The 18,862-nt window shown below is 47.3% G+C and overlaps 1 protein-coding gene across 1 annotated transcript; it reads right to left on the reverse strand.

Annotated features, from left to right (window-relative positions):
• Positions 1–16,685: 16,685 nt before the first annotated feature.
• On the reverse strand, positions 16,686–18,093 carry LOC306917179 (kelch domain-containing protein 3-like; the record flags this gene model as incomplete). The annotated part of the gene is made up of 2 exons (XM_079495312.1): positions 16,686–16,782; positions 17,132–18,093. 2 exons carry the CDS (start codon positions 18,091–18,093, stop codon positions 16,686–16,688), a joined length of 1,059 nt encoding a protein of 352 aa, XP_079351438.1.
• Between the last annotated feature and the right edge of the window lie 769 nt (positions 18,094–18,862).

The following is an 18,862-nucleotide window of genomic DNA, read 5'->3' on the forward strand; positions in this document are numbered from 1 at the left end:
AACTGGTGGGCGTGCCCACATAAAAACAACATTTTAACAAATACTGTACACTTTTTGGAAAACATTTTACCTCCTTATATAACAATAAGACCTGATGATCATGTTTTAGGGTGGGAAAAAATCACGGCACTCCATCTTTAAACCGGACCTCTAAATGCCTATATAACCCCAAGTTGTAATCATAACTTTGGAAATGGTTTCTTTAAATAAAACAACCATTTATCTTGTGAGAAGCAGGAAAAGTATATCATCACAATGTATTTTCTCGAATTGTGGGGAGAGTTGGCCCTCACAATTATAGTTATAAGGTGCACGCACGCACGCACGCACGCACACACGCACACACGCAGGGAGAGAGCCCTCCTCGCCGACAGCAGGCAGGCAGGTCACACATGGACCGGAGCGCGGCTAACGGTCTCCGTTCCAGATGTTCTGCCTGGTGTCGTAACGAGGTGGCCGTTAAGGAGAGGACACCCCGCCTAACTCCTTAACGAGGTCTAATCGCTTCATTGTGACACGGCTGCGCACTATTTACGGCAAGTCGTGAGGGGTCACGGACGGATGACGGGGCTTTATGACTGGAGACGCACAGGTTAAAGGTGTGTGTGTGTGTGTGTGTGTGTGTGTGTGTGTGTGCATGTGTACATCCCAAGTACAGTACGCTCATTTGAATGTGCTGACATTTCCCCAGTCGAGCTGCAAAACCATAGCAGCTCTCCTTGTTTCAATGTGTGTGCACGTGCACGTTCCTTTGAGTGTGTGCGTGTTGTGTGTAATGTATTCGGTGTGTATAAGTGTGCTTATTTATAGTATGTGTGTCTGTGTGTGGATGGATGCACATTTGTGTTTCAGTGTAGGGAGGGTGGAAACCTTGTATGCCCGAAAAACAAACCTATACAGTATGTGTTCCAATGAAAAGTGCTGATCTACAAAGTCACTATGTGACGCGTTGTGAGCTTGTAGATCGTCAGTTTTCACTGACAATGATTTAAGAAATAATCATGAAACATTTATAAATACAGTAAAAGGTTTCTGCCCCGCATCACCGATGATGAGTTATGTTTCTTTATTTTTCTTTGCGTGTGGGCAAGTGCGCGTACACTATGTATACCTGTTTGTGCATGCGCACACACACACACACACACACGCACGCACGCACGCACGCACGCACGCACGCACACACACTCCCTGCGGGCTGTGAATGCCGTAATGAAGGGAAACGCGACTGACAGCACCAATTACGCTAAACAACTGCTGGCAGCGCCGAGGCGGCCATCTTCCCTCCGACTCCCTGCCCTGACTCTTTGAACTCCCCTCCTATCCTCCGACATCAAACCGTCCAGCCTGTGATTAACTCCAAAACACGCTGACCAGAGGACTGCACAAAAAACACCACACACACACACACACACACACACACACACACACACACACACACACACACACACACACACACACACACACACACACACACACACACACACACACACACACACACACACACACACACACACACACACACACCAAAAAGTGAAACATTTGCTTCTACAATTTGTGTGCATGTGTGTACCTGCATGAGTACATACTTTTTTTTCCTTCTCATCAGTGGTACAGTTTATTTAATTTGGTAGTGTCGGCATCTGCTTTTCCACCAGATACCAGTTACTATAAATGCAACCCTGTACAACACATACTAACCCCCCCCCCCCCCCACCCCATACACACTCTCACTCACACTCACATTCACACACTCACATTCACACACTCACACTCACACTCACACGCACACGCACACGCACACACACACGCACACACACAGTACCCTGGGCGTTCATGGCTGGCTGCAGGAAGCCACAGGGAAAGGATGCAGAAACACGCTGGGTATTATTTATCTTTTCTTCTCTTTCCTATAAATTTGAGCAATTGCTGCCGAGTATTGATTGAATGAGAAAGAACAATTCAGTTACAGGAGAGGAGGAGAGGGGAGGGCAGCAGAGGTGGAGACTGCAGAGAGGAGAGATGGAGAGAGATGTGCAGAGAGGTGGATAGGGTGTTGTGGAGAGATGGAGAGAGAGGTGCAGAGAGGTGGATAGGGTGTTGTGGAGAGAGGAGAGGTGGATAGGGTGTTGTGGAGAGATGGAGAGAGAGGTGCAGAGAGGTGGATAGGGTGTTGTGGAGAGAGGAGAGGTGGATAGGGTGTTGTGGAGAGAGGAGAGGTGGATAGGGTGTTGTGGAGAGAGGAGAGGTGGATAGGGTGTTGTGGAGAGAGGAGAGGTGGATAGGGTGTTGTGGAGAGAGGAGAGGTGGATAGGGTGTTGTGGAGAGAGGAGAGGTGGATAGGGTGTTGTGGAGAGAGGAGAGGTGGATAGGGTGTTGTGGAGAGAGGAGAGGTGGATAGGGTGTTGTGGAGAGAGGAGAGGTGGATAGGGTGTTGTGGAGAGAGGAGAGGTGGATAGGGTGTTGTGGAGAGAGGAGAGGTGGATAGGGTGTTGTGGAGAGAGGAGAGGTGGATAGGGTGTTGTGGAGAGAGGAGAGGTGGATAGGGTGTTGTGGAGAGAGGAGAGGTGGATAGGGTGTTGTGGAGAGAGGAGAGGTGGATAGGGTGTTGTGGAGAGAGGAGAGGTGGATAGGGTGTTGTGGAGAGAGGAGAGGTGGATAGGGTGTTGTGGAGAGAGGAGAGGTGGATAGGGTGTTGTGGAGAGAGGAGAGGTGGATAGGGTGTTGTGGAGAGAGGAGAGGTGGATAGGGTGTTGTGGAGAGAGGAGAGGTGGATAGGGTGTTGTGGAGAGAGGAGAGGTGGATAGGGTGTTGTGGAGAGAGGAGAGGTGGATAGGGTGTTGTGGAGAGAGGAGAGGTGGATAGGGTGTTGTGGAGAGAGGAGAGGTGGATAGGGTGTTGTGGAGAGAGGAGAGGTGGATAGGGTGTTGTGGAGAGAGGAGAGGTGGATAGGGTGTTGTGGAGAGAGGAGAGGTGGATAGGGTGTTGTGGAGAGAGGAGAGGTGGATAGGGTGTTGTGGAGAGAGGAGAGGTGGATAGGGTGTTGTGGAGAGAGGAGAGGTGGATAGGGTGTTGTGGAGAGAGGAGAGGTGGATAGGGTGTTGTGGAGAGAGGAGAGGTGGATAGGGTGTTGTGGAGAGAGGAGAGGTGGATAGGGTGTTGTGGAGAGAGGAGAGGTGGATAGGGTGTTGTGGAGAGAGGAGAGGTGGATAGGGTGTTGTGGAGAGAGGAGAGGTGGATAGGGTGTTGTGGAGAGAGGAGAGGTGGATAGGGTGTTGTGGAGAGAGGAGAGGTGGATAGGGTGTTGTGGAGAGAGGAGAGGTGGATAGGGTGTTGTGGAGAGAGGAGAGGTGGATAGGGTGTTGTGGAGAGAGGAGAGGTGGATAGGGTGTTGTGCAGAGAGGAGAGGTGGATAGGGTGTTGTGGAGAGAGGAGAGGTGGATAGGGTGTTGTGGAGAGAGGAGAGGTGGATAGGGTGTTGTGGAGAGAGGAGAGGTGGATAGGGTGTTGTGGAGAGAGGAGAGGTGGATAGGGTGTTGTGCAGAGAGGAGAGGTGGATAGGGTGTTGTGGAGCGAGAAGTTGAACCGCCAATGCACTCAGTATAGCAGTACAATTTCAACAATTAGTTTATCTTATTTGAAAGACTTAAACCCTCTAGACCAGGGGTTCTCAACGTTTTTGGCCGGGGACCCCCGGAAATGCTTTGGCAATGTCTCGGGACCCCCGCCCCGCCCCCTCCCGACCCCCAATATAAATTGACTGCTACAATAACCTTAAACCATTTTGGGCGGGAACCCCTTTTGGTGTTTTAAGCATTGTTATAATTTAGCTATTGAAAAATAGCAGACCTACAAGCTCATAGCGCGCCACCGAGTGGCGCGCTACGAGCTTGTAGGTCTGCTATTTTTGAAAAAAGGTGAAAATAAAATTTAAAAATAAATCTTTTTTTTTTTTTTGAAAATAATTTGGGGACCCCCTAAAATAATTTGGCGACCCCCCGAGGGGTCGCGACCCACGGGTTGAGAACCCCTGCTCTAGACTTTGTAAACGGAACCTGGCTTCATGGCTCTGTACTGTTTGAGGGGCGCCAGCACGTCCAATGCATGGCTTTCCCAAATTGCGTCATGTGGCAGCCTAATCTATGGACATTTAATGTTTGCTTAGGCCTCATTCACACGTACCAAACACCAATCAAGCAATGTTTGGTAGTTTTTTCGTTTTTTTTGGGGCCACCACAATGCTTTTCCAATGGGAGTCACATGGTTTGATCAAACATTTGTGTTTGATTGCTGATTGCTGATTGATCATCAAACAAAAACTGACTGAAAATGAATTGGAGCAGCAATCAGACAGCGCACATGGACCGAACATTTGTTGTGTAGGTGTGTGTACGAAGTCTTAGAGCCTAATTTAAAATAACCGGTCGCCAGTCTATGAACTTTACTTTTTTTTGTTTTAGGTAGTTATGATGCAATTATTTGCCAGCCAAGTCTATGGACTGGAACTTCAAAACGAAATGACACACAAAAAAAAAAAGTAAATCACCAGGACTTTAAAGGCATGGAAGGGACACAGGTCTGACCCATGAAGGGAGACGGGTCTGACCCATGAAGGGAGACGGGTCTGACCCATGAAGGCAGTCCTATACAGAGTAATCCAAATATATAAGGCAGGAAAAGGGCAAAAATGTGGCACTGGACCATCATGGGAGCCACAACATGTTAAAAACTGGCAGGCAGTGGGAATGATAGTGGTGGCAACAGGTGTGAAAGTAGGACTGAGATGAATGAAGAGAACAGGAATCTGACAGTAATGTCATCATAAGGTGTAAAGGGAGATTGTGCAAACAGCAAGAAATAAATCAATTGTCAACTCCCCCACGCAGTGTGTGTGTGTGTGTGTGTGTGTGTGTGTGTGCGTGCGTGCGTGCGTGCGTGCGTGCGTGCGTGCGTGCGTGCGTGCGTGTTTGTGGGTGTGGGTGTGTGTGTCCGTGAGTCGATAGTACTATTGCATGATAATTGATCTCCATTTGTAATAGCAGGGGAGGCAGAGGGGGCAGTGCAGATTTTAACAGCCCCTCCTCCAAGAAGTGGCGAGACAGCACAGACACACCTACCCACCATTGGCTGACAAAGTACTCAACCGCAATACGTGGATATCTTTGATACCACCTCCAATATCGCTGCTACATGTCCACAGAGCTTATTGCAGTGGTTCCCATTTTGTTCATGCCAAGGACCCCCAAATTGACACTAATTGGCCCGTGGACCCCCATTTGAAAAGATATATAGGGACCCCCATAAGAGAAGATTCTCAACCTGTTTAATTTCAAGGACCCCCAGTTTGACATGCATTAGTAGTCTACAGACCCCCCATTTAATGGCATTTCTATCTCTGGGACCACCAATTTATATTGTAAAATCAATGTTGATTTAACTCTGAGAGTGTACAAATGGAACCAAATGGACCCTAACGGGTCCATTTGGTTCCATTTGTATACACTCTCAGAGTTACAGACCCATAAAGGGTCCATTTGGTTCCAAACTATCATTTAGCTGGGGACCCCCTGGAACTCCCTCAGGTACCCCTGGGGGTCCCCGGACCCCACTTTGGGAACCACTGGCTTAGTGCCTCCAAGTTTCAAACTGCAGCCGCTGGCACGAAGCAACAGATTTGGATCGAAAGTAGCCAATCTTATTGTTCGCAAAAATAAGTGGCACTATATGTAACTTTTTAAAATAAAAATGTCATTTTGACCAATATTGGTACAGTATGTTCAATACAATATAAGTTCTCCGATTGGAGTGGTTGTATTTTGTCTTTTATCGAGACGTGTAGATCGTGTCAAAGGTCATGTCTCACCTAGACAAAGGATGGCTCGAATTTTGACCTGGAGGTCAAGATTCAATATATGCCTTGAGCCTCTATTAGCTCAATGGTAAAACATGCCAGCACTTGTGCAGGAAACCGGGTTTGTATCCGGGTTCGAATCCGAGGTAGAATAGGAAAGTTACATACAGTATATAGTGCAGCTTCAATGCTCGCCTTCGCCACACAGCTGTTTTTGCTACTTTTGTCACACAAAAGTAGCAAAAACAGCAGATCTACAAGCTGAAAATGCGTCACGTGTTTTGAGCGTGTGGATCTGCTATATTGGTTGCTACTTTCAAATTTGAAGAAACAATCTCGGACATATATGTGACAAAATTTGACTGAGGGACTGCTATTGGATTTTTTTTAATTTTCGTTTTTTCATGTCATATGAAAGCAGGGAATCATAGCTTCAAATTGACACATTGGTTGTTCAGTTTGACCCCCTAGTTTTGGAGATATGGCTTATAGAGTAATGTCTTGCAGAAAACAGTGAGTTGAGAAAACAGGCTTGAAAGGTTCACTTCTGTGGTCTCTAACATTACACCTAGCTACATGTTTAAGCATTTACATTTCAGCTCTGACACTTATTTCAGACATGCTCTAGTATGTGCTAGCGACGCAACGCTTATGAGTGAGGCGCGCATATCGGCCATTTGCAGCAAAGACATTTAACGCGGCAGAAGGATCGAGTGCATTCTCGGCGTATTTTGTCACACTCCCCCCTGCTGGTCAACATGGCTCCCGACATGCGTTGCCGGAAGGACACACGCGTGGCTGGTTAAAAATCACCCGTGGCTTCCCTGTGAGGTTATGGGGTTAGGGTTTGGTATAGGGTGTCGGACATGACAGCTTCCCTGTGAGGTTATGGGGTTAGGGTTTGGGGTAGGGTGTCGGACATGACAGCTTCCCTGTGAGGTTATGGGGTTAGGGTTTGGGGTATAGGGTGTCTTTGCCTGTGAGGTTATGGGGTCAGGGTTTGGGGTAGGGTGTCGGACATGACAGCTTCCCTGTGAGGTTATGGGGTCAGGGTTTGGGGTAGGGTGTCGGACATGACAGCTTCCCTGTGAGGTTATGGGGTCAGGGTTTGGGGTAGAGGGTGTCGGACATGACAGCTTCCCTGTGAGGTTATGGGGTCAGGGTTTGGGGTTTAGGGTGTCGGACATGACAGCTTCCCTGTGAGGTTATGGGGTTAGGGTTTGGGGTAGAGGGTGTCGGACATGACAGCTTCCCTGTGAGGTTATGGGGTCAGGGTTTGGGGTATAGGGTGTCGGACATGACAGCTTCCCTGTGAGGTTATGGGGTCAGGGTTTGGGGTAGAGGGTGTCGGACATGACAGCTTCCCTGTGAGGTTATAGGGTTAGGGTTTGGGGTAGGGTGTCTGTGAGGTTATGGGATTAGGGTTTGGGGTAGAGGGTGTCGGACATGACAGCTTTCTTGTGAGGTTATGGGGTTAGGGTTTGGGGTAGGGTGTCGGACATGACAGCTTCCCTGTGAGGTTATGGGGTCAGGGTTTGGGGTATAGGGTGTCGGACATGACAGCTTCCCTGTGAGGTTATGGGGTGAGGGTTTGGGGTAGAGGGTGTCGGACATGACAGCTTCCCTGTGAGGTTATGGGGTGAGGGTTTGGGGTAGGGTGTCGGACATGACAGCTTCCCTGTGAGGTTATGGGGTCAGGGTTTGGGGTAGGGTGTCGGACATGACAGCTTCCCTGTGAGGTTATGGGGTCAGGGTTTGGGGTATAGGGTGTCGGACATGACAGCTTCCCTGTGAGGTTATGGGGTCAGGGTTTGGGGTAGGGTGTCGGACATGACAGCTTCCCTGTGAGGTTATGGGGTCAGGGTTTGGGGTAGGGTGTCGGACATGACAGCTTCCCTGTGAGGTTATGGGGTCAGGGTTTGGGGTATACTGTAGGGTGTCGGACATGACAGCTAATACGGAATCACTGCTGTTATTGTCTGAAGGCGGCGATGCCGGAAAATGCACTCGCGCTCTCTCTCTAATGCGGAGCGAAAACAGGGGAAAAGCAATACATACACCAGTACGGAGCCCTGAGGGACTCCGCTCGGCAACGTATTAAGTGGCTAAGAAGAGTCTTCAGACTGTGACAATTAAAGTTGTACCTAGGCTCACCTCTCTGCCGAATATGACTGGCTATTGATCTGCCCACAGGCTCCAGTGTGGGAGGCGAGCCATTTAAAAATCAAGGAAAGCCCAGTTATGTATCTGACCACATCACCCATTGACCTCGCTATGGCTTCAGGGAATACACACTGGACTCCATTGTTTAGACAAAAGGTGAAATGTTTATTCCTATTAGCTGTGTGTGTGTGTGTGTGTGTGTGTGTGTGTGTGTGTGTGTGCTATATGATATTGACTGGTGGGTTGGTGAGGAAGTTTGATCGGCTATCACAAATTACAGCTGGGCATGTATACGTGCAGCCAGTTATAGCTGCACTTGTGTGTGTGTGTGCGTGCGTGCGTGCGTGCGTGCGTGCGAGCGTGCACTCATATTACTATACTTGTGAGGGCCAAATGCCCCCACAAGTTCAGTTTGAGACCATTTCTCCTGCAGGTCATCATGGAAGAAAATGGCTGTTTCATATAGCGGAATGATTCTTGTATTTTTGAGTGGTGCAAACCACTCCAATAACCAGCTTTGTCTGTACCCGTGTACCTGTACACCTGTACGTGGCACCACGTACAGATGAGCATGGTTGCTATGGTTAGTGTGTGACGTCACTGCACCACTCAGTTCACACGGGTGTGATTTTATTTTAGATTAATAAGGTTAGAATTAGAAAATTATTCAGGTTAGAGTTAGGGTTAGACATGTAGTTACACTATAGGTTTCGGTCCAGTCCAGAAGTAGATCATCTATTATCGGCCATTTACAAATGACAACATAATGGTAAAAACGCCATTAATAAAATTCCTGTCTCAAAATGTGGACATCCTCACAAGTATAGTAACACAGACACGTGCTGAGTGTGCGAGTGCGTGCATGAATGTGTGTGTTTGTGTGTGTGTGTGGGGGGGGGGGGGATTTGACACATGCAAACACCAACCTAGTAAATCAATGCGTGGCCCCGCATGGAGTCAGATCAGATATGTGAGGTAAGTTGCGCGTCTTGCGTTTGCTTTGGGGACGAGTAGCAGTTGTTTTAATAAGACCCTGGGCTGCTCCCGGGATCAATGACAACTCCCCTCCCTCTGCGGATCAATGAAGGACAGCTGCATGGAGTGAGGGGAGAGGGACACGGCGCGCTGCGCTGATTGTCTGCGGGATTTGTGATTGGTTTCGTGTCGAAACATTGCATCCACTTTTGGTCTGCACAGTATTGTATACACTACAGTATATGAGTCTTACGTATAGCATGTGGTATAGTTTGGTCATAGCGTTTACTTTTACTGGAGTGACTTAAACAAAATATGTATATACTTTTCGGTCCTGTTGAGCACTCTAGCTTTCGCCGGCTGCCGGGCGCTGGACCGACGCCTCGTGAGGGACCGACGGCCATAGATGGAGGCGTGACTGATGGAGCGACACTAAATCAACACGGCCGGCCAAGGATGAAGAAAATCTGACCAGTGGTCAGAGAACACATGCAGCAGGAACGACGGGGCCAGTGCCGCACCGACAACATGGGTTCCACTCTCTGTGTCTCATGTCTAAATAAATGCTCAAGTGTGGCATATACATACTGATTAATTCTTAAACAAAAAGTGTGTGTGTGTGTGTGGGTGCGTGCGCGCGCACATGCGTGTACGAGCACACTCATGTTCTTTTCTTTTCGTTGCTGTTGGTGGTCATGGGTGCCAGTTCCCACCTGAGGTTGTGTGGGAGATCTGATTGTTCCAGATCATACTGTAGAACCGCTAGCTTGCACAACGTCTTCAGACTAGGACTCAGGTCTAAGATGTACAGCTCATCGGTCGTGTTCTGTCCCCCGGGGAAAAGTATGCGGTCTCCCACCATGCAACAGCACATGGTATATGTTGGACCCGGGCCGCTCCCCTTCAGCTCGACCTTCTTCCAGGAGTTGCATCCTGGGTTGAACTTCCACAGATATTCTGATGTTCCACAGTCCTGTTTGCTTCTTCCTACAAACATGTACAGCTCTCCGTTGTAGGTGAGTGCATTGTCATAACCCCAGGCAGGTCGCTCCGGGAGGTGTGCAGAAGGTGTTTCTAGCCAGCTGTCAGTCTCTGTGTCAAACACTCGGATCCAATTATTGCCCCAATAACCACAAACAAGCATCTTTGTCCCAATGATGGTGGCAAAGTGATACATAGATGAAGTATCTGGTGGAATGCCCCTGGTGTTAATTAAGGACAATAACATTGTGCTGGTGTCCAACTTGTAGATGTCCGCAGGGCGACTGTTGCGACTTCCACATATATAAATGATCTTCCCCAAAACACAGACCGAGTAGCTATTATACGCCACTGGAACAGTCCCAGAAACCTTCGGCTTGAACCATCTATGGGTGTCGACATCAAATTCAAAAAGGACACTGATGTACTTCTTTGTGTAAATATCTCTCCACCCCCAGAGGTATACCGTATGTCCTATCAGGACATACATACAGTATTTGTCGAGCCTGGCGGGAACCTTGGAGGGAACCTCAAGGGGGTGTCCTGATTCTGTCAACAGTTGAGGCGACTTCTCCCAGCGCAAAGTCACTGTGTTGAAAACGTGCACATCCATGCGATCCCTGTAGTATTCGCTACCATGTGGTTTAAAGTAGTACGCCTTGTGTCCGACCGCGACACCAGCATGGAAATCTCTGTGTGTTCCTCCCTTCAGACGAAACGTCCAGTGTAGCATCGTAGACAATAAGCACTAACGTTGATGTCACTGGATTTATTCAACTCTTGCTTTGTAGATAAGCATAAATCGACACAATTCACTAGAAGTAGACTGGAGTCGTGTTGTGCGCTCCAACAGTTATTGGTGCAGAGACACAAATGTTCACGTGAAGCTTGACCAATCCATGAAGTTAATGGGTGGAATGGACCAATCAGAGAAGCTCCTTCATGGTCTCCCTAATATGACCACATTGATCGCCAAAGCATTAGAGTGGCAACATTCATTGAAAGACTTCATGATGCGGCTTTATTGTGCCTTAACTGACGGTCCTGCCATGGGATCGCTAGAATCTACACACTGGACTGCTCAGAGAGAGAGACCACTCACCTCCAATGTATTCAGATACATATTAATAATGTATTAATGTACTGTTTAACCCATTTAGGCCTGACGTCGAAATAAAAATCACACCCGTGTGAACTGAGTGGTGTAAGGTCTTATATAGCCTGTCTGACGTAATTAAATCATGTCTGACCGGGTGTGATGAAATCACACCCGGGTGAACAGGGGTTTTTTTCTGTGCAGAAAAAATGAGCATGGTTGCTATGTTCACCCTGTTCACCCGGGTGAACATAGCAGGGTGAACATAACAGGGTGAACATAGCAACCATGCTCATTTTTTCTGCACAACAAAGCCAGTTGTAGGAGTGGTTTACACCACTCAAAAAAAAGGATTCTGAAATAATATATATTCAAAGATTTGTGCCGCATTTTTTACAATTTTTCAAAAATAGCAGACCTACAAGCTCGTAGCGCGCCACTCGGTGGCGCGTTATGAGCTTGTAGATCTGCTATGTTTCAATAGCTAAAGTATAACATAATGCTTAGTTAAAACACCAAAAGGGGTTCCCGCCCAAAATGGGTTAAGTAGGGTTTCAGCTAGGCAATGTTTGGGCCGGCCATGATCGAAAGGATTATTTTATATTATTATTTTGCCGGGCCAAGAAATACATGAATCTGCCCTAATATAATCAATGGCATGTGTGTTTGCAGATACAGTACGTACACCCAAATGATGATTACACCGTGTTACCTTAGCGCTGCACTTCTTTTCACTTTATCACAGATGCAAACCGTTTTTATAGTTACCTAAATAATATAAATCGACTCCATCATGCAAAGGTGGTGCTTTCCAAAAAATACGGAATAAATTCAGGAGGGCGTGAGTGAACCGTTTGCGCAACTCTGTCACACAGTATAAACAAACTACATGGTCTGGGCTTTACATCTCATTCAACCGCAATATGCAAAACCTACAGCTTTTGTTCTGTTTTGTTAAGTCTTGATGAGGTAAGGAAGGTTGACCTGCTACGTGTCACCAAGTTTCACTTTATCCATTGGAGACAGTCACTGTGCTTACTTGTATAATGTCCATAACCCAGTTGACGAGCTTGTGTTTTATTATCGTCAAGTGGGTCCGACGTGGTTCGGAATTCGGATTCTATTACCTCATCCTTTTCTGTTTACACCTGAGCAAGCAAACCAAGAAGACTCATACTAAAGTCCAGACTTGCATTACTCCCGAGTAGACCAGTGCCTAACTAGATGAAATAAAAATGTCTTCTCCTTTCTCCAAATCTAAAATAAACTATCAGGAAAAAAAAGCCTTGACTGTCTCGAAAGGGCTCGAGTGGTTTAACATTTGTGTGTGTGCGTGCGTGCATGCCGTAATGTCTACCTACAGACACGAGATGTGACTTCTACGGGGAGTCAGTCGGACGTCCAAGCCTTGACATGGAGAAATGGGGAGATTTGTGGCACCGCAATGCTGGTAATAAGCCTATCTCACAGAATGTCCCCGCCCCCTAAATACGCCCCCTTTCGGGGTTAGTGGTGATAGCGTGACGTCACTCCATAGACTCTACATGTTAACAGAGGTAATTTAAGTCTACAACTTTTGTTTTCTCAAGGTAAGGTTTGTTCTATCTGTTCGAGCTGATTTACCATCTTGTTTGCTTCATAATAATATTGGTCTGTCACATTTTTACATTAGAAAATGTACTTAGATTCTCCAGAGAAAAAAACGTGTAAATGCTAAAGACACCACTATTTACCGGAAGTGGGCGTGGAAAGGGGGCTGTGAGATAGGCCTACTACAGTGGAGACAGAGACAAATCAGTCACGACAATTGGGGGTTACTTTACAGCAGGGATCGTCAATGTTTTCCAGGCCAGGGACCCCTAAGCAAGGAGCCCCATGCAGTCCCCCACTACATATTAGAATCATGTTAAATGTGTGTTCAGACCTTTAGCAACTTAAACCGTCAATACTGTAATGTAAACTTGACCGTTGGCTCGGTACTTGGACTTGGCCTGATCTTTTTCCCTGTACACCAAACCTCATCACCAACTTGTCACTCTGTTATTTCCGCCTAATGTAAGACACTGAACCCCTAATTGCCCCTAATGTGCTGGTTGGGGCCTTGCATGGTTTCCGTCGCCATCGGTGTATGAATGCGTGTGTGAATGGGTGAATGTAATGCACAATCTATGTAAAGCGCCTTGGATAAAGGCGCTATACTGTATACCGGTAAATGCACCATTTACCAATGTTACCCCTGAATGGGAATGTAAGGGTTCAAGTGCATGTAAAAATAAAATAATAAAAACCCTATCACACAAAGATTTAGCGGCTCCCCCGCAGTATCTCTGAGGACCCCCTGGGGTCTCGGACCCCCTGTTGAAGAGATCAGTATCTCTGAGGACCCCCTAGGGGTCTTGGACCCCTGTTGAAGAGATCAGTATCTCTGAGGACCCCCTAGGGGTCTCGGACCCCCTGTTGAAGAGATCAGTATCTCTGAGGACCCCCTAGGGGTCTTGGACCCCTGTTGAAGAGATCAGTATCTCTGAGGACCCCCTAGGGGTCTCGGACCCCCTGTTGAAGAGATCAGTATCTCTGAGGACCCCCTGGGGGTCTCGGACCCCCTGTTGAAGAGATCAGTATCTCTGAGGACCCCCTAGGGGTCTCGGACCCCCTGTTGAAGAGATCAGTATCTCTGAAGACCCCATGGGGGTCTCGGACCCCCTGTTGAAGAGATCAGTATCTCTGAGGACCCCCTAGGGGTCTTGGACCCCTCGGACCCCCTGTTGAAGAGATCAGTATCTCTGAGGACCCCCTGGGGGTCTCGGACCCCCTGTTGAAGAGATCAGTATCTCTGAGGACCCCCTGGGGGTCTCGGACCCCCTGTTGAAGAGATCAGTATCTCTGAGGACCCCCTGGGGGTCTCGGACCCCCTGTTGAAGAGATCAGTATCTCTGAGGACCCCCTGGGGACCCCCTGGGGGTCTCGGACCCCCTGTTGAAGAGATCAAAGAAGTGAAGAGGTCGGCTGTTGCATCTGGACACACAATATCTGAGACAATAAGATTTGCCACTTACAAAAATTGCCTCTTGTATGAATGAATGAATGAATGAATAAAAATGAAATAAAATATAAAATGCAATGTCAGTTTGATAATCTAGATTTCCTCTCTGCTGTCACGCTATAGTAAGTATGTCATCAAAATTAATTTCAAAATAAAAACCTTAAAACTCACAAAACTAAAAAGGGATCTTGACTTAGAACAGGTACATTTCACAATAAAACTAATGATTGTTCAATGGGCATATCCATCTGACACCTAAATTATGAACACTTTCATATCAAATAATAAACCTAATAAACTAACACAATTGAATTAAACTAATTATAGTGTCCATTCAACTGTGCCGGGCTTAAGAAGCTTCTAACAGCAGAAGTAACGTCTGCACAGGACGCTAAAACACCGCTTGTTTACTCAAACGTCCGCCTGTCTTATTCAGTCTCTTATCTCCTATTGCCATTTCAACGCTGTCTGGCGATGACTTTGTGCAGATACTCAACATAGGAAAGCACCAGGTGGAGGCAGGGCTGTGCTGGACTTAATGCGGGTCAGATGATTGGTGGTGAGTGGTTGTAGGCTGTCATGACTGTTGAGGGCTGAGGGGTCGACTGTTGACTATGGCCATGGCTTCATGGAGTAGAGCCCGTAGCGAAGCCATGGCTTCATGGAGTAGAGCCCGTAGCGAAGCCATGGCTTCATGGAGTAGAGCCCGTAGCGAAGCCATGGCTTCATGGAGTAGAGCCCGTAGCGAAGCATCGTTAAATGGTAAATGGTGCATTTATATAGCGCCTTTATCCAAGGCGCTTTACATAGATTGTGCATTACATTCACCCATTCACACACACATTCATACACCGATGGCAGCGGAAACCATGCAAGGCACCAACCTGCACATCAGGAGCAATTAGGGGTTCAGAGTCTTGCTCAAGGACACTTCGACACTAACTCTGAGGGAGCCCGGGTTCGAACAGGCAACCTTGCGGTTACCATCCAGCCACTCTACCCCTGAGCCACCGCCGCCCCATCGTCGAGTGTCCAATGGAGTTCAGAACACTCTCTGTGGTCTTTATTTGGCGCTTCCACATGCCACCGGCATGACACTTTCATGTCTTTTCCCTGATGCTTTGTCTCTTTCATGGCTGAGAGCTATCACATTTGTCACATGAGAGGGATGATGGCTGGCTCTTGGGTGCTTGAATGAACCAGGGAGGGATGCGTGGTGGAGACCTCCTCCCACCTTGAGGATACGGTCTGTATCTAGCAAGACATCAAGGTGGTGCAGATCTTTGACCTTGGCAGTGCTTCTCACTGGTTCTGTGGGTTCTGTTTGCATTGCCAGGGCCCTTTTCACTTCTGGATCTCGTGTGGACAGTTCTCGCAATTGCATCCTTTGAGGTATTTATTTTCTTTATTCTTTGAGCGGTGATAACCGCTCCAACAAGTGACTTTGTGTGTTTGGGAGTCTATTAGTCGTAGCAGCACGCGGGTCAGACGTTGGAGATACAGTAGGTAGCGCATTTGTTACGGTTTGTCCCCGTGACGCACCCTGTGATGTGATTTCCATCTGTGCAGAACCCTCTTCAAATGTGGCTGAATGTAGCTTCAGCAGGCTTTTCTTTATTATCACGTAAGTGTGGCCACAGTTTTAATGGTAGAGGCATCTGATAATGTCCACATTAATTTGTCCTCATGCCGTCTTTGAGTTTGTGCAGTGCAATTTGGGAAAACAGTGAAAGAATCTTTGGTAGCTTTAAAGTTTAACTCCCCGACACTCATCACATCCATTGCTGGCACTGCAAGGACTTAAGGTCTCCACACACCGGGCGCGAATCGGATGCGAATTCGGATTTTTAGCGGCGTTTCTCCATCGGTTTTCCGAAAAAACGCGGCCGGTGTGCAACCACCTTTACTCTGTGACACACACTCAAAGCTGCATCATGGAGGCGTGGTGTTGAGAAACCCACTATGCTCAAAGGTTCGTTGCCTTTTCCTGAGGCCTGTCTAAAGGGCTATTGTTCTGATACAGTTGCCAATGAAGAGTCGTATATCACAGCTGAGGAGAGGGGGAAACTCATCTTCTTGAAAAGCACATTTGCAGCTTTGCTGTGTGTGTATGCGATCCATTTTGAGTGCAACAGACCTTAACCCATTTATCATTTATTGAAAAATTAGGACCTAATTCACGCCAGCATTTTTTCCAGTCGAGCTCTTATTTTGAAAAGCGACATTTTCAGTCGACCGGAAGTGGATTATCCCAGCAAGCTAGACGGAGCCGAGACAGCCTTTGTTTACATGATCGATCTATGCCGGGGCACTGGAGAGCTCCACATCGCCGTCTCTGTGCCATCAAAGAAACGCTGTTTTGACCAAAATGCCATCTGGGACAAGGAATAGGAGATACAGGCGATTGAAGGAAACGGATAGAATGGATTATTATGGCGACGACGATCTAAGATGAACGATCCAGTGCTTTGCTAACACAGCTAGCTAACCGGCTAGCGTAAGTAGCATTATGGCTCGATCCATCGAATGCACTATAAAAGCACAATTGACAAAGGTCTTCGGCAATGGCGCGGAGGGTGTTAATGGCTTCCTTGACCATCACACAGCTTTGCGTACTGTGCCATGTTGGATTCCGTGCAGCAGGCAAGGGTGAAGCTCTTACTGTGGTGGTCCCCACTACACACAACACTGAGCATCAATAATGCATTAACGGAAATACTCAGTTAATACTTTGCTCAAAAGAAAACCAATACAATGCGTAGCATCTTGTGCAGCATGGAACAAAGCATGTGCGTTATCAGGAACAACTCAAAACCAACAAAATAAAAGGTAAAATGACTGTTCAAAAATATGTCCCATCTCTTAATACAAAACATATTTGGTTTATTATGTTCTGTTGCTTTTAGTAGCCATAGCTGCCATTTCCCACTTGATGTTAGGTGGAAGTTCCGATTGCTCCAGGCTGTGCTGAGTAACCGCTAGCTTGCATAAGGTCTTAAGACAGGGACTCAAGTCTAAGATGTACAGGTCATCGGGTGTGCTCTTTCCTCCAAAGAAGAAGATGCGATCTCCCACCCTGCAACAGCACATACTAGTCGTTGGACTCGGGCCAAGGCCTTTGGGTTCAGTTTTCATCCAGGAGAAGGTCTCTGGGTTGAACTTCCATAGATCAGTGAAGTTCTGTTTGGTGCTGCAGCTACGGAATATGTACAGCTCTCCATTGTGGGCAAAGGCTGAATGATTAGAGTCCGGACAACAGCATTTCTCCCTAGTGAGATTACAGACATTGCACGGTCCATCAGAGGTTGAACGGTCCCAGCATTCTCCTGGGAGCTGTGCAGAAGGTGTGCCCAGCCAACAGTTGGTCTCGGTATCAAACACACAGATGGTGTGATTGAGTCCAAATACAAACAACTTTGTCTCGATGATGGTGGAAAAATGAGGTTCCGAAGAAGGTGGCAGAGTGCCCCTGGTGTCGATTAACGCCCAGACCATCGTGGTGGTGTCCAACTTGTAGATGTCATTAGTGAGTCCAGTCGGCCTCATGCATCCTCCACAGATATAGATAACCTTCCCCAAGACCGATACCACATAGTTAGGCTTCTCCTCTGGAAGAGTCCCGGAAACTTTGGGCTTGAACCATCTGTGGCTGCTGACGTCAAACCCAAACAGGACATTGCGGGACTTCTTTGAGTGCTTACCATACCAGCCCCAGAGGTAGATGGTATCTTGTATTAGTACAGCTGTGTAATAGTCTAGCATGGCGGGAAGCTTGGAGGGAACCTCAAAGGGACGTTCTAATTCCGTTATCAGTCTGGGCAACTTCCTCCAGCGCAAAGACACCGTGTTGAAGACGTGTACATTCATGTGCTCCCTGTCGTAGACGTTACCATTCGCTTTAAAGTAGTACACCTTGTCTCCAACCGCAACACCAGCATGGAAATCTCTGTGTGGTCCTCCATTCAGATGCAAAGTCCAGCGTGACATTTTGGACATTAACTTTGACTTAATTATATTTATAATATGCTTACTGGGTAAAGAAATTGAGTTGCATTGTGAACTCTAACTCTTATATTATAGTACAGAGCTTCAAATGTCGCATGAAGCTTGGCCAATCAATGAGGCTGATGGGATGGGTGCACCAATCAGGGAAGCCGATGCCATGTTGATCTCCCTAATATGGCACACCATAGCAGATCCCCAAGCTCACAAATTGTAGTGGGTAATGTATGTTTTGAAATACTAATCAAAATCTACAAAGTAACTAGTAACTATAGTTTTTAAATATTGTAGTGGAGTAAAAGTACAATATTTGCCTTTGAGATAGTAAAGTAGAAATTGGAAATATTCAGAAGCACACATTGCTCTAAAATCTCCTGGAAAGATGGCTGTGTTGATTCCAGTGTGAAGATTTCACAGTCAGTGATGATTTGGGGTGCCATGTCATCTGCTGGTGTCGGTCCACTGTGTTGTATCAAGTCCAGAGTCAACACTAGCCTGGTGGAACCACTCCCCCTGCTGGACAACATTTGCATTCTGCCAGAAGGGTGAGTCTGGTGTCTCTCAGGCAGAGACGATGTACTCCGGTCCAAATCAGACCGGAGCGATATGCAGCCGTATGCGGCCGCTAGAGGCGGGATCAACGCGAGACTGGTGACATATTGAAGCTGTGCCACAGCGCAAATGTAAACACAACCTAACAGGACTACAACTCGAAATTATTATGGAGATATCATCATTTTTGTTTATTGTTTCT

Source organism: Electrona antarctica (assembly GCF_951216825.1).
Source record: "Electrona antarctica genome assembly, chromosome: 24".
Classification (NCBI taxonomy): domain Eukaryota; kingdom Metazoa; phylum Chordata; class Actinopteri; order Myctophiformes; family Myctophidae; genus Electrona; species Electrona antarctica.